Below are 23,175 nucleotides of genomic sequence, written 5' to 3' on the forward strand. Positions count from 1 at the left end.
AAGCACAAAATTTACTTTGGGTGGGTTGACTGGGCTAAGAATGCCAACAGGGAGGTCTTTAATTATTCTGCAAGGCAGCAGCATCTGTCAAACATTTGAGCATAATTCAATATTTAGCACAACAATAGAAATACAGATTTATATCCAATTAATAGGGTCTCTAGAGCTTTAGTCTGTGTGGAGAAAACAGAACGTTCACAGAAACAAACAGTATGGCATATATATTAGTTCCTGGATTGGGAAAACAGCTACAAGTACAAGTTAGGATCCTAGAGTAACAAAGTTCAGCTTGAACTAAAGTGGTGATTAGCAGTTTTGATCTGTCTTATACAATCTTGAAAGCTGTAATTTTTAGTCATAATAGATAAAGGAATTCGGGTTTCATTCATCTTCATTTGACCACAAAATAACTTTCAAATTTGATGAAAGGCAAACAGATTTGTGAGATTGGTTGCCTAATAACACAGGTGGCAACCAAACACCGCCTTGAAAATGCCAGTGAAGCTGGATGGTGCTTTGAAGTTTGAAGTGAGAACAAAGAAAGTGGAGGCTACGTTTTAAGGAACTGTCTGTTATAATCATTATCCAAAAGGCAGATTAGACAAATAATGTATGGGACAAGACCTCCTGTAAACATAAACATGACACGGTGGATCAGTGGTTTGAATTGTTGCCTCACAGCACCAGGGACCTCGGATTGATTCCAGCCTCAGGTGATAGCCTGTGTGGAGTTGCACATTCTCCCTGTTCCTGTGTGGGTTTCCTCCCACAGTCCAAAGATATGCAGGTTAGGTGGATTGGCCATGGTATATTACCCTGTAATGTTTAAGGATGTGCAGACTATGTGGATTAGCCATGGGAAATACAGGGCTATGGGAATAGGGTAGGGACCTGGATCGAGGTGGGATACCCTTCGGAGGGTCGATGCAGACTTGATAGGCAAAATGGCTTGCTTTCACATTGTAGGGTTCTATGATTCTTACAGCTTGCAAAGTCCAACAGTACGTGTCAATTTCTCCTGATGGTCCTTTAGGTAAGTGTTCTCTGTGATGTGGCAATATTGCCTACAGATCAGGAAGGCCTAGTATCTATCACAGACGAATGCATCAGCTGGGTCAACAACAAGACTTTAATTCACTTCTACAGGGCAGCATGGTGGCTCAGTGGTTAGCACTGCTGCCTCACAGCACCAGTCATACGGGCTCTGTCTGTGTGGAGTTTGCACACTCTCTCCATGTCTGTATGGGTTTCCGCCGAGTGCACCAGTTTTCTCCCACAGTCCAAAGTTGTGCAGGTTAGGTGGACTGGCCATGCTAAATTGTCCACAGTGTTCAGGAATGTGTAGGCTAGGTGGATTAGCCATGGGAAATGCAACGTTATGGGGATAGGAAAGGGGGCTGAGTCTGGGTATGGTGCTCTTCGAAGGGTCAGTCCAGACTCAATGGGCTGAATGGCCTGCTTTCCTCATTGTAGGGATGTTATGATTAGATGATGGCAGTACACACAAAACAGTTGCAAAGTCTCTGGGCTAGGTGGTTGGAGGAAAAATTGCAGTTAAATTCCTAGCTAATTATTATCCAGAAGCTCTGCTCAAAACTTGCCTGAGAGGATATCGTGTTCTCGGATGTGTCATAGTTGAGCAGCTTCTTAATGGTTATCATGTAGGTTTCCAGTTATAAAATGGTCATTTTGTACCATTGCCAGAACTGAAAGTCTCTCTGTAACTGAAACCCAATAGAAGTTATTGGCTTCAGAACAAGAGTGGAAGGATGGGAAGGAAAAAGGAAAAAAAAATTGAAAACAGGAAGAAAAGGAACATTCACTTAAGATTAAAGCAATACAGCATTTAATGATATCATGGCATTATGCCAGATGTGACAGTTTTTCCAATCAAAAATACATACATTGGTTCTGAGGTTGTTGCCATGGTTGTGACTGCAAAAGCCATTTTAATTCTTTAGCTTAACGCTCCTGTTCATCAGTGGCAGCGCAGTTGCTAAGAGAATATTTGTGCAGTGCGTGGGTGTGAAGAGAACACAGCTGTTAAGAGTTTAAGCAGTAAGCATGCTGTGTTGTGCCTTCATAAGGAGTGAAAATAGACCTGTAAAATTCATGCCTCGTGGGTGTTAACTCATAGGCTCAGTAATGCTGCCCATGGCATAAAATATAATCTCTCAAACAGGGGCAGAAAATTGGATTGAAAAGTAATAGTAGGTTTTGTCTGCACTGAATTTAATATGATATCAGGTCAACTGAATGACTGTCTTCAGTTACTCAGTACACATTATATAAAAAAAGTTGATCTATAATTATTTGTTCCTAATTTTATCCTTTTTGTATAAAACATCCTTCCAACTTTTTTACAAGCACTTAAAATGTCAATGTTATTCAGTTTATTTTACACCATGGGCAAAATAGATTTTACATAAATTTGGCTTATTTCCATGTGATCTTTTTTATTTGCCTTTTTCCTTAAAATTTTCCCAAGCTTCAAGTTGTTTCTGTAACAAACTCCTTTGATGGGCACACAGCTTCAATCCATCTGCTTATGAAATTGCGGATTCCTGATAACAAGGTATCCAAATGACCTGCAGTTCACCTCTCTCCACATTCACAAAAGCATCATCCTTCCATTCATCTCCTCTTTGTCTCTCTAGTCTAAAATCCACAGTTCGGCACGATGTTACTCATGCCCTCCTACACATTAACAGCACAGATTTGGAACGAGTGGAAAGTGTCAAGCTTCTGGGAGTGGTCATCCACAACAAACTTTCTTGGATTCTTCATGTGGACGCACTGGTTACAAAGGCCCAACAATGTCTCTTCTTCCTCAGGCAGCTGAGGAAATTTGGCATGATGGCAAATACCCTTGCTAACCTTTATATATGCACCATCGAGAGCATTCTGTCTGGATGTACCACTACCTGGTGTGGCAACTGTACCATTCGTCTGTATTACTCACAAGACAAAGCTTTTCACTGTGCCTCGGTACATGTGACAATAAATTCAATTCAGTCAGGTTTTCACAGAGGGGTTCAGAACCCCATTGAGGTTGAAATGGAAGTCTGCCCTGTGGGGAAAACAGTTGTTCATTATACCTGGGAAAACCAATTAATGACCAGAGGACAGGCAAGGCATTCAAAGAAAGCTGGTGGTTGGATTCTTAAAACTGGGAACTCAATCGTAGGCCTTGAAAGGAACAGCAAGCTGTTACGGCAGTAGATAAGTGAGTCTATAACTAAACGTCTACAACTTTTTAAAAGTTTAATTTTAAAGTTGTTTTTGCTACCATACCACTACTATTGTACAGGATGTGGATTGTTGGATCCTCTACACATAAGCCTGCATTTGCTGTCACATCCAGTCCAACAGGTGCATTGTGTTGGTCCAGTCCGTCACATCAAGATCCTGCTTAAGCAGTTAAACTAGCTCCCATCATCAATGGGAAGCAAGAAGCTCCCTAGAAAATCTCAGTTGACTGTTCTTAAATGACCAAAGTTATATCAGTTATTTGCAGCATGTGGACAGGCACCTTTACCCCACCTTGGAGGCAGGGTACTGGCACGAAGATTGGCAGTGTCATTTTTAGCACCTGTCCACATCTGATTGCAGCCTCAGCTCGGGCCTCGAAACCACGTTCTGTGAATCCATTTTCTAACACTCAGATGTGCAACTTACCAGTATATCAATCAAAAAAACCTCAAGCAGGCCAGAGCTGCTTCCTCCTAATACCTGAATCATAACATAAATAACCATTTTATTTAACAACATTAATTTTCTTTAATATATTCCTAACACTATTACTTTCTCTTTCTATAACATAAGCATTTCTACTATGGCTTTTACCTCAATTTATATAACGTTGTGGATCAAATCCCTTTTTTAAAAAGAACTGTTTTGCTAATATCTTATTGTCCTACTTATTGGCAATATCTCTTTTTTTATTATTTGGAGATGCCAGTGTTGGACTGTGGTGTACAAAGTTAAATATCACACAACACCAGGTTATAGTCCAACAGGTTTAATTGGAAGCACTAGCTTTCAGAACGCTGGTCCTTAATCAGGTGGTTGTGGAGGACACAATTGTATGACACAGAATTTATAGTAAAAGTTTACAGTGTGATGTAACTGAAATTATACATTGAAAAATACCTTGATTGTTTGTTAAGTCTCTCATCTGTTAGAATGACCATGATAGTTTCACTTCTTTCATGTTTAAATCACAAAACCTTTTCAATGGATAATTTCAGTTACATCACACTGTAAACTTTTGCTATAAATTCTGTGCCTTACAGTTGTGTCCTCCACAACCACCTGAAGGAGCAGCACTCCAAAAGCTAGTGCTTCCAATTAAACACGTTGGACTATAACGGTGTTGCGAGATTTTAAACTTTTTTTTGTAATAGTGGTTTCCTTCTGCACTCTGAATCTTGTTTCCTTGGAGTTTAATTCCATTTTGTTTGTTTCATAAACTTGTCAGCAAAACAACAGAGTGTGTGAGTGAGAAACAGTATTCAGTTTGTCACCTCTCCAACACTATCTAGTTGATGTGTGATGTACCATCAGTTTTGATCACACTACAGCATGGCTGAGCAACCTTCAGTCTCCTCACCAATTATGATATTTGAGCCTCGTCATCTGGCACAAGTAACAGACTCAGTTGCCAGAGGTCTAACATTGATTTGCAAGTAGGACCTGCAGAGATCTCACAATTACTTTCAGGAGTAGAATACTTAAGTGAGGGTTACTAGTGGATAATCATTACTTTTCTTGATCTTAAATTTATTGTTTCTTAAAAGGTCACTCATTGATATCCTATTTGGGTCAACACCTGTTACAAATTTACCTAAGTTGCAAGTACCTTTAAGGCTTTCGTGGTATTGACTGTTACCATGAGTCTATGTATGTCAACTTGATGAGAGCTCATTCACACTTTCCTAGATTGATTTGCATGCTATTATGACCCAAGGTTCTAACATGTAAGCTGAACTTGAATGCACATCTTTTACATGTACATTTGTTCACTTTCCTTAGTCACAGAGTGAGTGAATATAAAACAAGGTGAGGCTTAGTTTTAATTGAACAGCTATTTTATTTTTCAGTAAGGTGAAGATATCAAGCAATAATTAGAACCAGCTATATTTAGTTCAGTCATGACAACTTGTCTCCATGTAATAACAGGATAACAACACAGCCATACAGTTCCATGATTGTCTGGCTCAACCTAACCAGGTTTACTGCTTATTGAACCCATCTTTCCCAAGGACTTTCTGCTTCAGACACAGCATCTTCTGTTAACAGCAGACAATATTTTGGTTGTCTGACATTGTTATATTTTCAGACTGTTTAAATTTAAAGATAAAAAAATCTTCAAACAATGAAATAATTATGGAGAAGGAAGAAACATAAATCCTAATACATTAACTGCTTAATTGTCCTACACCTCAAACCTCCATTTTAAAAATTATTTTTAGTAATGCACTATGATTCAAAACAAAGTTATTCTCTGTGACTTTTTTCTGTAGAGAAAGTCATAAATTCATGAAACATTGAAAAGACAAGAGAATTATATCTTGCAGTAGCTTGATATATTTTGTGTCAACTTATTTTCTAAACTGAGTTACATAAAATTATTTCAAATATATAGCAGCTATTTCTTGGCATAATTCCAAGAGGAATTCCCAAAATGGTACAAAAACTAACTTTACCCATGTTGCTTAGCACAGCGATTGAAGAGGAAACACAGAGGGCATGAATGTTTAATAGGTTCAAAGGGCACAACGGATGAAATCTGTTGAATGGACATGTTGGATGCAAGAGTGAGAGTTGTAGTTTGAGTCTTTGTGAGAGATGTGTGCAATGACAGAATTAGAGTAAGTGGTGGCTTAGGTGCTTACCCTTGTGGACAGCAGATTATCACTGACCTCTGCCTACATTGCTATATATACTTCACCTGGGACACAGCACTGACAAAACTGTAAACTATGTCCGCCGCATGTGTCTAGTCACATGGCCTCCTGTGATAGTCTACAGGAAAGAAAAAACAGCTGTTCACTCAACCAGCACATCCACCAACACCTCAGATTCCCTGCCCATGAAGCAAGCACCAAACGTTCTTTCCTCATGACTATTCCTCAGTGATAATGATCAAGCATCAGATGCTGCTAGTCAGTTGTTGGCATGCAGGTGATGAGCAGCTGGGCTTCAAATATGGCAGCACCAGTAGGCAACCTGGAATTTTCTGATAGTAGCACACACACACACACACACACACACACATCTGTTTCTCCAGCTGTGCAATTCTACAAGAACTTGGTTGCGTTACTGATGAGGTGATGTTGTGATTATTGCGTAAGAAGGTCTACCACAGCAATCATAGCAGGCAGGGTGCACTAAATGAGGGAGTGGCCCTGCATCAGTCCCATGATTACCAGAACACAAAAGGACTGAGGGGGGAATTCTTGGCTGCCTGGAGAGAGATGTCAGTTAGACTTATTAATCCCTTCAACACCTGCAATTCATTGTTTGTTTATGGATTAAACAAAGTCCACATGATTTCTCCTCACCTCATCTAATCCTTTCAGGGTTTGTTATTCTTTCATCGAATGTAGGATTACAGGCTGGGGCAGCAATTATTGCCTTGCTCTAACTATCCTGGAGAAAATGGTGGAGAACTGCCTATTTGAATTACTAAAGTCCTTGGATTACATGGAACTGTCAGTGTAGTCAGGAAGGGAATACCAGCAACTGAGAAGCAATAATGATAACATTCCAACTCAAGACTGTATTTGTTCTGGAGATGATCTTGCAGGTGTTGGGGCTCCTATGCATTTGTTACCTTGCATTAGATGAAAGAGATCACAGGTTTGGAAAGTACAGTTGGAGGAGTTACTTCTTTCCAGGGTTCTACCATTTATCGTGTATTCCCTTGCTTTACTAGCCTTGCCAGCAGTTTTTGTTTCTGGCTTATATTGCATCTTCTCTGTTCTGTCACGTGACTAGACCATTGATATCCTCCTGCAGTTTATGCTTCCCTCCTCACTATTTACTACCCTGCCAATTTTTGTGTATTTATGACCTTCCGTCATCATACCCCTTGCATTTAAGCCCCAGTCAGTAATGTACACCTTTTAACAGCAAGGGCCCCAACACTAATCTTCACAAGATCCCTTATTAGCAGACTGGTCAAGGAAGTAAAGGTCCCTGAATCCAAAACAAAGTGGCACCTCATACATTTTGAAATATCATTCCATCCCCCTCTGATTCTTGCCTCTCAGCGATTTGTATCTGAGTTGCCACTTTGCCTTGGATTCAGGGACTTTTACTTCCTTGACTAGTCTACTAATAAGGGATCTTGTGAAAAGCCTTGATAAGTCCACAGAAACTATACTAAATTAATTGTACTCATCACCAACTCATCTGGTTACTCCTTAAAAAACCAGATCAAATTTATTTAACAAAACCATCCATTAACAAAACCATGCTGACTATCCCTGATTAATCCATGTCTCTCCTAGTGCAGTTGCATTGTTCCTGAATTCTTTATAATAGTTTCCCCACATGACGCTCCCGCAACTATCACTGAGTTACAACAATGCATCTTTGTATTGTTGTAACTCAGTGAAAGTACACGTCTGTCAACTCTGTCATCCTAGGATTCCTCACTGATCCTAATCATCTGGTACTAGTAGCAATGAACATTGTCCAGTCTCTGATTATCGCATTGAATTCCTTGAAAGGCCTGATCGTAACCACTTAACTTTGAAAGGCATTTTAACAATGTTGGTCTTTTCCTCTGAAACTGTCTGGTGATCCCTGCTGGACCCCATCAAGCTGACTACATCCAATCCAGTAATTGTACAGTTTTAGTCTTCATGCATAATACTGGATGTAAGTGTATCTGAGACAGTTCAAAGAAAGATCACTTCACTGATACCTGGGATGCAGAAACTACATTCTGAGGAAAGGTTAGGTAGGCTAAGCCTATATTCATTGAACTTTTGAAGAAGAGATGGTCATCATATTGTGGCCTACAAGATCCTGAGAGGATTTAACAAGGTGGATGCTAAAAGGATGTTTTCCTTGTGGGGCATGTTAGAACTAGAGGACACAGTTTCATAATTATGGAGCTTTCAGTTAAATTGGAGATGAGGAGAAACTCTTTCTCTTAGATGGTTGAGAGTCCTGGGAACTTCCTTCTCCAGAAATGGTAGAGTGGATTCATTGGATGCTTTTAAGGCAGAGGTCAGTAGATTCTTTACTAACAAAGGAGTCAGAAGTTATCAGAGCTATGTAGAAATGGGGAGTTGAAGTGAAAATCAGCTCAACCATGATCTTGTTAAATGATACAGCAGGCTCAAGGTGCCAAACCACCTACTCCTGATTTGTACATCTCCATGCTAGGCCCAATCTGTTAAATTGATAATGCCAAAAGGATTCATGTCCAAACAAACAATCTGCAGCAACACTCTTAGCAAGTCATAGAGTCTGCATGGTGAATTTTTAGAATGTATTTTTAACAAACATTATGCCTCTGCCAAAACTGTTTTCTAATAGTAAAAATAAACAAGACAACTACATCTACGCAACTCACCAAATCATAAAATATATGTTTATTTTTACCTTGACAAAAAGCACTGTCTTTTATCATTAGTCAGGTGTTCCCATATAACTTGGAATACAAATTTTATTTCCCTGATTGGTTTCACAGCAAACAGAAAACTTGCTCTTTTGATTCCAGGAACAAGAGAAATTTTTTCATATTCAGCTGCTTTTCCTTCTCACTGCATTTGCATACAATGCTAATTAAGTAGATCTGCTCAAATAAGCTCATAATTGATGTTACTTCTATCCACATCGGGCCAGGGGAGGGCGGGGAGGGCGGGGAGGGGGGGGGGGGCGGGGGGGAGAACGCTCATTACCTCAGATCTGCAGCACAAGGCTGCTGTGTGATGTAAATCAAAGCAGAAAATCTGCACCAGCTGATTATTACTGTATGTATGAGAACACAGCTGTAAGACTTTACTTATCTAAAATAGGCATAAATCATGGCACAATTTTTATCATAGTTTAGCTTCACGGAAGGAGATTTTTAAAAAATGAATAAATAAACACGCATCAAAAACAAAAAAAGATTAGTTGAATGTGATGTTAAACAGCATTTATTACCTGCACTTGAGTTGGTGAGCTGAAAGCATTCTCCATTTGCTTTCTCAGTTGATGAAAGAAGTTCTTTAGCCAGAGATGCAGCAATTGGTTGAACGAGCAAAGATGTAATATTTGTTCGGTGTTCCCTGAAGATTCCACCTTTTTAAAAAAATCATAAAATATCAATTAAAATAACATGGAGGAGATTTGGGCTACTAACCAGCCTACCTGTCAGTAGAATTGATGCTATCGAAGTCTTAATTATTCCTTTATTAAAGACTAACAGCTGCCCCTCACCTCAACCTGGTTTGAAGCTGGCTGTGACTTGTTGTTGGGCTAAGCAAAAACAATGACTGGGCTCCCTACAACAGGCTGGTGTCTCATTATAACACAAAAAACGGGGTTTTGTAACATTGTTAAGACCTCCGTGGGAGAGTTCATTCAGGTGATGGAGTAAATAACAAGAAACAATTTCCTGATGACAGAAGGCCGGATAACTACATGACACAGATTTGAGATAATTGGCAAGCAAGCAGAAGCAAGCTGAAATGTGCAGTGAGTTATGATGACCTGGGATGCACAAAGGAATTGGATAAGTACTTAAAAGATAAAACTCTGCAGGACGACGGGATAGAGCAAAGTACTGCAACTAATTAATTGGTCTTTTAAAGAGTTTCAGGACTGAGATGAGGAAGAATTTCTTCACTAAAGAGGAAGGTGAATCTTTTGAATTCTCCACCTGAGCAGTTGCTAATTGTTCAGTCATTGATATGTTTCTAGGATTAAAGATATGAAACCATATGGAGATAATGTAGGAAAACGGCATTGAGCTTGAAGCTCAGTCATGATCCCATTGAAGGGATCAAACTCAGGACCAAATGGCCTAGTCCTGCTTCACTGAAGTTTCTATGTTTATGGTCTTCCCTTAACTACATAACAGCAGTGATTACGCTTTCAAAAGATTTGATTGCATTAAATATTTTGAAGTATTTTGACATAACAAAATTTAACAAACATATTATTTAATTTCATTTTGGTGCTTTCCATATTTTAACATCCATCATATTTAGGATTGAATATTCCCAATTCAGATTTCCTAACTGTTCCTTGTTCATTTTTTTCCTTTCCCTCTTAAAATTTGATTGTCTTTAGTTTGAATATTCAATTATTTCTGCACCCATACCGCAGAATACTATGCTTCAGGAAGTGGCAACTCACTTAATGACGCGGCTGGGGATATCCTGCCTCCATGGAATTAAGTTCAGACAGGAAGGTGGTCACCATTTCCAACCCACAGCTAATTGTGGAGCACTAAATGGCCTCAGCTCAGCACCACTGGGTTTGACTCAGCTGCAAGTGGGCATGTTGTCATGAGGCATGCCCAGTAGATTAACATGTGCACGTGGTACCTCAACCAAAGCCACTTTGTGTCCAACTGAGGGACTGGACATGAAGAAATGTTGTCCAATGAGTCCACTCTCCCCAGTCACCATTGCTTCTAACTATCCTGACAACCTCACCCTCTGACCTTCAATCCCAGAATCCACCCCCACCGAAACAAAATAATCACACTTTATGTCTTGGTTCTATGTGAACCCAATTGTTCTTCCTGCAGCAGCATGGCACCAGATTGATCAGACCTTGCTGGGCAGGTCTTCCAAACCTGGGTCTTAATTCCCGGTAAAGGCCTGCCTGTGGCCTCATAAATACCTGGCTGGCATTAGATTTGATGGGCCTTGTCTTAGAGTCAGCCAGCTGGTGAGACCCCTGCCTCATCATTATGTTTCCATCTGTAGTCTCAGCAGGAAATTGTAGCCTTCTGAGCTGCTAACAGCAGAAAGGTTAAAGCAAATTTTTCTTGGACCCTGGATAAAAATTGAAATGTACAAGTGTGGAAGAGATGGTTTCCATGAAGTCTTTAAGAAGGCACCCCATCTAGCTTTCTGTACATCTTCCTTCACCTTGTAAAGCAGGAAGAGACATTCTTATTGGAAAACCCATATAGCTGAAGCAAAGCAGGTGGATGCAACAATTCTTTGAGCAGGGAACACATAAACAAAGTATTCCATCCTTTCATCTTGATAGTCTTGTCATTGTTGAGCAAAATTATTTAACATTAAATTAAATATGCACAATCTTGAATGGATGGGAGAGAGGCAGTGAGGAGGAGCTGAAGTTAACTGGATAAAGCAATCTTCCATTTCAAGATCTTTGTCCAAATCTGAAACTGATCTCATCTGTCAGCTGGCTGTAAAATTCTTCCACAAGTCTGGTGTTGCGTTCCAGAACTTGGTTGGCACAGGACATCATTACAAAACTGACATTAAATAGCAATATTAATCACTCATATAATAACAGTTGCAGTAAACAGAAAAAGTATGACACGTTACAGCAGATGGTGCTGTGGTAAGGTTAGTACTGAGCAGAATAGAGGGAAAATCATTCTGTATCTATGAACCTGAGCAAGAGATGCTTGAAATGCTATTAGACAGGTAAAATTTTACTTCAACAGAGGCACAAAAACCAGTTTGCCCATTCTATTGAAGACAATTGAAACAAAGTTCAGCCTGACATATAATATGAAGCTGATCTACTACCTTCTGTTTTGAGAGTCTGGTGAAGTCAAATGCTGCATCTCATCTTTCTGAAATGGAGAAGTACCAACATCTTTCCATTTGTTCAACGAAAAGTTCACACTAAAACTTAAAAATAGTCTGCACAAAGCTGTGCTAATGCTTTTGCCATCACTTTGCAATTTTCAAAGAAAGATGTCAAGAAAAGCTTTCAAATAAAATGATTTTGACCCAGCGACAGTGAAGGAATATGATGTACAACCCTCTCCCTGTGGTCAGAACCCACGTGTACAAGAGCTGAAGCATAGGTAAGCATTCAAGATTAACAACCACCATGATTCCATGCAACCATTTCTAAAGATGTAGCAGTACTACAAATTCCCAAGGAGCTTTCAGCTGATTATTCAACGCAGATTCACATTAAACATTTGGCTGTTGCATTTCAAATTATCGAAGTAAATTCGAGTTCATTCTAGACCAAGTGATATGTATACCTTTCAGGTAGACTGGAAATCATCAATATGACCTCAGAAATTCAGACTACTGCCTTTTCTCCTTATTGGTGGCTGTCTTGCAGTTAAAGTAAGAATAGCAAGAATGTTAAAAATACTTATTTTTAATGTTAAGTTTAAAAACTTTGGTATTACTTTATGTGGTACATTACTGGAAACCAAGATAAAACTTTTCATATTCGGGTTACCATTGATCAAACTTTGAACTGGAACAGCTGCATAAACAATGGCTACAAGAGAAAATAAGAGGCTGGGAATTCTGCAGTGAATATCTCACCTCATGACTTTCCTAATCGTATTTGCTACCCAAACATTACAAGTCAGGAGTGTGACGGAATCTACTGCACTCATGTGGATGAGTATAATTCCCAAACCACTCATGAAGTTGTACCCGGGACAAAACAGCTCACTTGATTGGTACCTCATCCACCACTTTCAACTTTAACTCCCTATTCCCCCCCCCCGATGCACAGTAGCACCAGCATATACGGTGTACAAGATGGCAAATACAGTAACTCATTCAGGCTTCTTTGAAAAGACCTTCCAAAGTTTGAACCTTTATCACCTAAACAGACAAGGGCAGCAGATGCGTGGGAACTGGACCACCTGCATTGTCCCCTCCATTATCCTGAACTAGAACACACATATATATCTAACATCTCATTAATCTGTTCACAGATATTATGACACATCTCTGGAGCAGATGGGACTTGAACCCTGGTCCCCTAATTCAGAGGTACTGCACTACAAGAGCCCCTGACTTTGATTATATTGTGATTTCTTCATTATAGCTGGATCGAATCTGGAACTCTCTTCCTCCCAGCAATGGCAGTGTGTACTTGCATCAGATAGAAGAAAGCAACACATTACCAACTTCCCAAAGCAAATGGGAGGTGGGCAATGATGCCTACATCTTCATGAGAGAATTAATAATAGCATTTTGATATAATTAACTAAAATGTCAAATTTTCTGACAAAACTGTATGTATCCTTAAAAAATTCTCTTTTTTGCTGTTCAGTGACAATTTACTGCTGACTCAAAGTCCACAAACTCCTCTTAAAACATACATGCATCTTACATAACAAATGATTGCAGACACACATTTGGTTCCAAAAAAAGCTTGACTAATTTCACAAAAGATACAATACGGAAAAAAACATTGAAAATGTAGTGAAATTGCATTGACATGTCATTGTTGAACAGTACATATTTTTCTCCACTTCTCAAATGTGACACTAACACATTTAAGAAATAGTCCTGTTAAGCAGTTTTATAATTAACAATCATAGGCTAACTACAATCACCATGTCTCTACTGTTTGTCATTACCATTAAGGACACTTCTTCCAAATAAAATAAGCCTTCTGTTATTTGATATAAATCTTGCAAACAACAAATTTTTGCAATGTCTTGACTAAATGCAAATTTTATTGTAACAAAAACAGATCGTGTAATTAATTTATAAAAAATACACACAGCTTTTGTAGCATGTGCATTTTAATAAAATACCTGGAATAGTTTTGAAGTAAAACTAGTATGGGAATAAATAAAAATGAAAAGTGTTTTAAAAAGTCTTCACTTTGAGGAGTAACAAACCATTCTTCATAAGTGCAGTACAATAACTGTACTAACTGGCAGTACGCCAAGCAAGGAAGGCGACATCTATAAAATACTTTGTAAATATTTAATCTGAAAATTGTGTTTTTTCTCAGATTATTTGAATGTTTCCCTTTTGACATTTCAGAAGGGCCTTTGTAATCCAAGATGAAAGTATCACGTAAAGATTTTAAAGTGACATTGTGTATCGCAATTCAATATGCCTCAATAGAGTTCAGTCTTCAGAAGTCCAAGTCATGCAGTCTGCTTTGAACTGGTTGTAATTGACACACCAGTCTGGATTTTGCAGACAATGACAAAGAGAAGGGACACACTGCTGTCCTTAATGAAACTTGCCCTAAAAAATTTAATGCTTTCTGTGGCATCTTTCCAAACTTTAGTCTGAATTTGGCACCAAGCAAGTGGATCTCCAAGTGGCCAGCATCAGAGATGCAATTAAGCAGCCAATCATATAGGCCAGCTCTCACAGTCAGCAAGCAGAAAGTAATTATTTTCCACTTGTTATAAATTTTACAGAATAAACTAAAAATAGGAATGAGGGTGTTTGGGGTGATGGGAGCATCACTAATTCTGAGCCAGGAGATCTAGGTTCACACCATGTCAAAACAAGTTTATTCCAAAATACTTAAAGATGGGAAATGTATACATTAGGAAAGAACTATATAACACATGAAACTTTTGGTTAGAAAATAGAACACTATTAAAAGTTATACCTTAACAAGATAATTTCACATTTTTAAAAGGGTTTAGAGTGCAAATTTACAGTGTCAAAAGGCAAGTTTCTCAACAGTTCAGTGACTTCAGTAGCACACCATATGGATGAGCAGGAAATGACTGACAAGAATTTCTGGATTTTCATTTTTAATTGCACATGTTCTGAAGCCAGAAGTTATTGTCAGTATTACAGTTCTGAAAATAGCAAATGCAAACAAATTCATTATTAGAATTAGAATCCCCACTGTGTGGGAACAGGCCCTATGGCCCAACAAATCCACACCCACCCTCCCAAGAGTATCCCACCCAAACCCCTACATTTACCTATGATTCATCCACCTAACCTACACATCTCTGAACACTATGGGCAATTTAGCACAATCAATTCACCTCACCTGCACAGCTTTGGACTGTGTGAGGAAACCCACACAGACATGGGGAGAATGTGCAAACTCCATACAGACAACCGAGGCTGGAATCGAACCCAGGTCTCTAGTGCTGTAAGGCAGCAGTGCTAACCACTGAGCCACCGTGCCACCCTATCTTTTTCCTTTTACTTATTCCCTCATGGGACGTGAGCACCACTGGCTAGGCCAGCATTTATTGCCCATCCCTAGTTGTCCTTGAGAAGGTGGTAGTGAGCTGCCTGCTTGAATTGCTCCAGTCCTTGTGCTGTGGGTTGACCTACAATGTCCTTAGGGAGGGAATTCCAGGATTTTGACCCAGCAACAGTGAAGAAACAGCAATATGTTTCCAAGTCAGGATGGTGAGTGGCAGAGAATTTGAAGGTGGTGTGCTACTGAAGTACCTGTTCCCAAATATCTGCTGTCCCTGGCCTTCTACATGGATGTAGTTGTCGAAGGGTCTTCGGTGAACCTCTGCATGCATTTTGTACATAATGCACACTGCTACTACTGAGCGTTGGTGGTGGAGGGAGTGGATGCTTGTGGATGTGATGCTAATCAAGTAAGCAGCTTTGTTCTGCATGGTGTCAAGCTTTTTGAGCATTGCTGCAGGTGCATCCATCCAGATAAGAAGGAAGTATTCCATCACATTCCTGACCTATGCCCGGTAGATGGTGATCAGGATCCGGGAAATCAGGGGATGAGTTACTTCAGCAATATTCCTAACCTCCGACCTGCGCTTGTCGCCATTGTGGCAAGTCCAGTTGATTTTTTTAGTCAATCATAATCCCCAGGATGTTGGTATTGGGGACTTCAGTGATGGCAATGTCAAGGGTTAGATTGTCTCTAATAAGAGAGGGTCATTGACTAGTATTTAATTGGTAAGAATGTTACCTGCCACTTGTCAGCCCAAGTTATTGATATTGTTGCATTTGAACATGGCTCGTTTCAGTATCTGAGGAGTCCCAGATGGTACTGAATATTGTGTAATCATTGGTGAACATTCCCACTTCTGACCTTTTGATGGAGGGCAGGTCACTGATGGGCTTAGGATACTACCATGAGGAACTCCCACAGGGATGACCTGGAGCGGAGATGACTGTCCTTCAACAACTGCAACCATCTTCCTATATGCCAGGTATGATTCCAACCAGGGAAGAGTTTGCTTCCTGATTACCCATTGATTCCAGTTTTGCTGGAGCTCTTTGATGCTAACTTGATTGAATGCAGCCTTGATATCAAGGGCTGTCACTCTCACCTCACGTCTGGCTCTTTTGTCCATGTTTGAACAAAGCCTATAATGAGGTCAGGATCTAACTGGCTCTGGTGGAACCTAAACTGGGCATCACTGAGCAGGTTATTACTGAGTAGGTGCTGCTTGATAGCACTGTTGATTATACCTTCCATCACTTTACTGATGATTAAGAGTAGACCGATGAGGTGGTAATTGGCCAGGCTGGATTTGTGTACAGGACAGATCAGAGCAACTTTCCACATTGTCAGTAGATGCCAATGTTGTAACTGGAAGGATGTGACATGCAGAGTGGTATATTCTGGAGCATGAGTCATATCGCATGGAAATAGGCCATTCAATCCAACCCATCGATGCTAAATTTCCCAAACAGAACTAGTCCCATTTGCCTGCGTTTGGCCCATATCCCTTTCAACCTTTCTTGATCATGCACATGCCCAAATGTCTTTTAAATAATCTAAAGGTACCTCATATACCACTTTCTTTTGTAGTTCATTCCACATATGAATCATCCTCTTATGGAAAAAATACCCTTCATATCCCTTTTAAATCTTTTTCCTCTCACCTTAAAATTATGCCATCTAGTTTTGAACTCCCCAATTCTAGTGAAAAGACCTTTGCTATTAAACTTATTTATGCCCTCATACTTTTATAAACCTCTACTGGGTCAACCCTCAACTTCCTACACTCTGGTAAATGAATGTTGTCAGGACGCAGAGCCTTTGCCGTATCCAGTGCCTCCATCCATTTCTTGATGTCATGTGGAGTGAATTGAATTGGCTGAAGACTGGTATCTATTACGATGGAGGAGGCCAAGATGGATTATCCACCTGGCACCTCTGGCTGAAGATTGTTGCAAATTCTTCAGCCTCACCGTTTGCACTGATGTGTTGGGCTTCTCTATCATTGAGGATGGAGATATTCGTGGAGCCACCTCCTCCAATAATCATGCACCATCATTCACGACTGGCTGTGACAGGACAATAGAGCTTAGATCTGTTAGTTTTGGGATCATTTAGCTTTGTCTTTCACTTACTGCTTATGTTGTTTGGCATGCAAAGAGTCCTGTTTGGTAGGTTCACCAGATTGATACCTCATTTCCAGGTATGTGCCTAGTACTACTCCTGGCAGGCCTTCCTGCAATCTCAATTGAATCAAAGTTGATTCCCTGGCTTGATGGTACTGGTTGAGTGGAGTGATATGCCAGGCCATGAGATTACAGATTGTGCTGGAGTACGATTCTGCTGCTGTTGATGGCATGAAGTGCCTCACGGATGCTCAGCTTTGATTTGCGGGATCTGTTCACAGTGATACAGCCAGACAACGCATGACGGAAGGTATTGTCAATGTGAGGCATGACTTTGTTACCACAAGGATTGTGTGATGGTCACTCTTACCAACACTGTAATGGATAGTTTCATCTTCAGCTAGCAGGTTGCTATAGATGCTGCAAACCAAGTCTAGCAGTGATGTCCCTTACGCACCAACCAGCTTGATCAGCAGTGCTGCTGCTGAGCCACTCGGTGATGGACATTGAAATTCACCACCCAGAGTACATTTTGTGCCCTTGGCACCCTCAGTGCTTCCTCCAAGTGTTTTTCAACATGGAGAAGTACCAACTCACTAGCTGAGGGAGTACAGTACACAGAAGCATAGCACGTGGAATAAGTAGGAGGTTTCCTTGTTCACGTTTAATTTGAAGCATGACACTTCACGGGGTCTGGAGTCAATGCTGAGGTCGCCCAGGGCTCCTCCCTCCCAATTGTATCCTCTTGTGCCACCACCTCTGCTGCATTAGTGTTACTTGTTGGGACAGGACATGTCCAGGGATCATGATGATGGTATCTGGGGATTGTCTGTCAGGTGTAATTCTGTGGGTATGACTATGTTGGACTGTTGCTTGACTGGTCTGTGAGACAGCTATCCCAGATATGAACAATGAGGGCTTTGCAGGGTTGACAGGGCTATTTCTGCCATTGTCTTTTCCAGTGCCAAGTTCATCTGGTTTCATTGAGGCTTCATTGAGATTGATACAATTGAGTGGCTTGCTAGGCCATTTCAGAGAGTACATGAGAATTAACCATATTACTATGGGTCTGGAGTCACATTTTGGCCAGACCAGGTGAGGATGTCTGAAGAAACATCAGTGAACCAGACGGGTTTTTCTGACAATAGACAATGATTTCATGGTGTTCAGCAGAGTTTTCCTTGAAGAATTTGTCTTAGTGAATTAAAATTCCACCATCTGTCCTGATGGGACTCAAACCCAGTTCCCCAGAACATTAGCCGAGGATTAATAGTCTAGCGATAATACAATTAAGCCATTGCCACCCCCATTACAACTGAAAATATGGGCGAATGTCCTCCAAGGTTGTCATGGAAACTAATTTACACACTCAAGCTGATGGTAAACATTCACTGTCTAAAGTAAGCAACCTTTCTATTATACAATGTTAACAATGACCAAATTGAGTATTGTTTTTCTCATGCTTCAGGTAAAAATAGGACTTCTCCCTCTGGGCATTATTTTTCTATTTTTTGGTTATTGTAGGGAGAAGGAGCATCAGCTATTTTATAGATTTCCATTTGAAGATAAATAATCTTAGCAATTTGAATCAAGTTGAAGAAAAATCTGTAGTTTAGCACCATACTACTACAGATAATGGTAACATTATAATTGAAGAGATGATCAGATTTTGTGACTGAAATATATAAAAATAAAAATGTATGTTTTCAGTCTTTGTTTGTATTTACAATCAAAAACGGTCTTTGATTTAAAAAATACACACTTTCTTTTAGAAAGACTTGACTAATTAGATATCATTATTCTATCCCATACACTGAATATAAATTATTTAGCTTCTGGTTTGGAGATTTCAGATCTTTTCAATATTGCAGTTATTTTCACCTCATTAAAGTCAAAACTTAGAACAAGTCATGAAGACTTTACTAGTATGATGAATGAATTTGGAAGAAGTAACAAATGCACAACCTCAGATAATTAAAATATACAGGCATTGAGGCTGCAGAGCTTTCTTGTACAACCAGTTACCTTAGATGACCCATTATGGTGGCAGCCCATTCGAGAGCTAATTTGAAATGCCAGACGTCTTGTACTTGATAACCAATTCAGTAATCCTAGGAGAGTTAATTAGTTACATCAAATTACAAAAATATAGAAAATCTGCCTCAGATCTTTATAAAAATTGTCCCAAAAAGAACCATGAGATAATTATGCAGATAGTAATATTTAAAAAAAAGAGTATTTTTAATTGTTAATGTTGATCGATGAATAGAGTTGAACATTCAATGGCTGTACACCTATAGTGTTAGCAGACATAATTTATTCAAATATGTGAACATTAGGTCCAATTTTATCATTTTTCATAAGCTCAAAGCCTTTTAAACTCTTACATAATAATCATCAAATTACGAATTCTATTTGAATTTTGCATCCCAACCAGTACATGATGTAGGGATACGTAACAAAGCGGATCCTATGATTCATGTGAACATATGAACAAAGAACAAGAGTTGGCCACTTGGGCCTTCGAGCCTGCTCCACTATTCAATAAGATCATGGCTGCTCTGATTTTAACCTCAACTTTACATTCCTGCAAGACCCTGATAATCTTTCGTCCCCAGTCATCAGTCATAGATAGATGTGATGTGTAACAACAATGACAGAAATGCAATTTCAAAGTTTCTGCTGACTGGGGGCAGGGTGGAGGGTTCAGTCTCTGATAGTAGTGGCTGCAGGTTGGAAAGATGATGTAAGTTGGTTATTGAACAGTAGTTAGCTTATAAGGAGGATTTGAAGAGTGGTTAAAAATATAGCAGGATGGAAAGGTTAAGGAATAGAATTTAAGAATTTGAGGATAAGATAGGAGAAGACTCTAAAAGTAAGGGAGGATTAAGGATACAGGGATGTACTTTAAGCCAAAGTGGAAAGAACAAAAGGCATGGATAGGGGAGTAGGACTTGAGGAGGTCACAAAAGTTGGGAAGGGTATATCTGCAAGTCTGTAAAGTGATTCGAGCACATGTTTCAGCAATTTGTAGTTGATAAATTGGTGGCCAAAAGATCGATTGAAGTTGGGAAGAATCAAGGCAACAGGTGAACAGGACAGAATTAGTGCAGAGTTCTACAGAAAGTGGAGGTCTTGTGAGGTGACGTTTATTGAGCTGGAATAAAAATGAAGTGCTAGAGAAATTCAGCAGAACTGGCAGCATTTGTAGAGAGAGGAGTTAACATTGAGTCGAATAGAAAGCTTCTTCAGAGCTGAAAATGGCTGGAAAATGGTGTTTTTAATATTATTGACAGAGGGAGCGAGGAGGAGCAAGGGAAACAGGTGCCCAGGGCAGAAAGCAAAGGGAGTACTAAAGGTGGTAAAGGAGAGTTGGAGATGTAAGATAAAGGTAAATGATAGGTGTGAAAAGGAAAAAAAATGGGTCTGCTGTTCTGACAGCAAAGTCAACAAGACCTAAGAAAGATACAGATGGATGAGGATGAGGATGAGGGATGTCAGAAAACTGGTGGACAGAGGAACTCAATATTGAATTTGAGACACTTACAAAGCACCTAGGCAGAAAATGAGGCATTGTTCCTTTAGCTTGCATTAAGCTCTTGTTGGAACACTGTGGCAGGATTGAAATGTTAGCACAAAGGCAAGATAGGGCAAGTAACTGAAAGGTCAGGGTCATTTGTACAGAGCACAGCTGTTTCACAAAGCACTTACTCAGGTTGTACATAGTCTTGTCAGTGTAAAGAAGACCACATTGTAAGGATTCAAATGCAGTAGACTAGATTGAAAGAATTACAAATAAAATGCTGTTTAATCTAGAAAGTGTATGTGGACTTGGACAGTGAGGAGGGAGGTGGTGAATGGGCAAGATTTGCACCTTCTGCAACTGCATAGGAAGATGCCATAAGGGAATGAGGAAGCATTAGGAATGATGGACGAGATGTGGCAGGGGGAAGGGTCCTGGAGAATGCTCACAGTGGAGAAGAGTGGACTTTATGATAGTATCTTGCTGAAAGTGACAGAAATGGTAGAGGATGATCCTTTGAATGTGGAGACTGGTGATGTTGAAAAAGAGGACACAGGAAACCCTAATGTTGGCTAGAGGTGAGGGCAGAAGCACAGGAGATGGGGCAGATATGGTTGAGGGCCCTGACAAGTATGGCTGTGAGGGTTTGGGGAAGAGGTGTCTTTGGTTGAGGATAAAGGAGGTCATGTCAGAGAGATCTCAGTGGAAACTGGTATCATCAGACTAGATGTGATGGAGAAGGAGAAACTGGAAGAGTGGAATGGAATCCTTGCAGGCTGCAGGGTGTGAGGATGTGTAGTCAAGGCAACTGTGGGAGATGGTGGGCTTGTAAAATGAAAACAGTGAAGTCAAAGAAGGGGAGAGTCTTGGATGGACTAGATGAAGGTGAGAGAAGGGTGAAAAAATGAAAATGGAACTGACTAACTTTGCCAATTTGATGAGAGCAGAAAGCAGTACTGATGATGTTGTCAATGTAGCGAAGAGAAAACTATGGGTAGGGATCCTGAGCAGGTCTGGAACAAGGAATGTTCCACATATCCCACAAAGTGATAGGCACAGCTGGGACCCAGCTGGATACTCAGAGCCACATTATTGACAGAAGAAAATGAGATAGTTTGAGGGTTAAATTGTTCAAAGTGAGACCAAACTCAGGGGATTGGGATGAGGAGGGCCAATTCTCGTTTTACCTTTTGGCTTTCACATAAAGCCTAAGACACTTAAGAATGCATCCCTTCTTCTTTTAGTGATAAACACATTCTCATAGAATTCCTACAGTGCAGAAAGAGGCTATTCAGCACATCGCGTATCATCAACACTCTGAAGAGCATCCCACCCAGACCCAGGCCCCCACCCTATCCCCGTAACTCCACATTTCCCATGGAAAACCCACCTAGCCTGCACATCCTTGGACTGTGGGAGGAAACAGAGCACCCAGAGGAAACCCACGCAGAATGTATAAACCTCACACATGGAGTGTACCACACACAAGAGTGGAATTGAACCCAGGTCCCTGGTGCTGTGATGGAGCAGTACTAACTACTGAGCCTCCATGCCATTGTGTGTTGGCAAAGTTTTCAAGTTATAAACAGTTAGAGTATGATTGATGAGGTAGTGAGGAAAACATTGTGGTTTATTCAAAACTTGTGAATAAACCACAGAAGAAACGTACAGAAGCATTCTGAAACCTGCAGTTAGAATGATTACACATGTATTTTCAATGAAACATGTCAGCAACTGGATCAAGTGCTGTGACAAGTTAAAGCCACATCAAACAAATTGTTTGTGACCATGTCAATAATTATCAATGACTTGAAGGTGCCAGTGTTGGACTGGGGAAGACAGAACATCAGGTTGTAGTCCAACAAGTTTATTTAGAAGCTAATAATTATCTACAAAAGAGAACCTGATAGTACCCATTTATTTTGCTCTTCAAGGATTGTAATTTTACTCAGTTCATTTCAACTGCTTGGCTAATCACATTGGGACGATGCTTGGGAAGCTGCGGATAAATAGGAATCTTCCTGAAATATGAACAACAATGGCATAAATATAGTTTATATTCCCTTAAGTTTAATAGGTCAAGTAATGATCTGATGCAGGTCTTTAGGATATTAGAAGAATTTGTTGGGCCTGAAACAGAGATATTATTTCCTCCACTGTATCTGCACCAATTTGCCAAATGAACATGTTGACTTAGTATCAATCCCCTGTCTATTTCTAATACCTTTGTGAAATAACTCAACAGAAGTATCCCATCACCAAGTCACCTTTTATTTACACTGGAACAGTCCATGACTGTAGTGCTATCTCATACAGAGTTAGGGACCAGAGTGTCTGTATCTCTGACACTCTCATTTTTAATTTTTTTTCCTTTTTTTAAATTTTATTAAACAGTGCAGTTTACAA

The 23,175-nt window shown here is 39.9% G+C and overlaps 1 protein-coding gene across 8 annotated transcripts in view; it reads right to left on the reverse strand.

Moving 5' to 3' along the window:
• LOC140478939 (inactive N-acetylated-alpha-linked acidic dipeptidase-like protein 2) overlaps nt 1-23,175 on the reverse strand; it is a 950,375-nt gene that overhangs the window by 314,241 nt on the left and 612,959 nt on the right. For all 8 annotated transcript variants that reach the window (XM_072572597.1, XM_072572592.1, XM_072572595.1 and 5 more), the window contains one exon: nt 9,169-9,306. In XM_072572597.1, coding sequence (XP_072428698.1) covers nt 9,169-9,306 — 138 coding nt within the window. The remainder of the gene's footprint in view (nt 1-9,168; nt 9,307-23,175) is intronic.

The sequence above is a fragment of the Chiloscyllium punctatum genome, chromosome 6 (genome assembly GCF_047496795.1).
Source record: "Chiloscyllium punctatum isolate Juve2018m chromosome 6, sChiPun1.3, whole genome shotgun sequence".
NCBI lineage: Eukaryota > Metazoa > Chordata > Chondrichthyes > Orectolobiformes > Hemiscylliidae > Chiloscyllium > Chiloscyllium punctatum.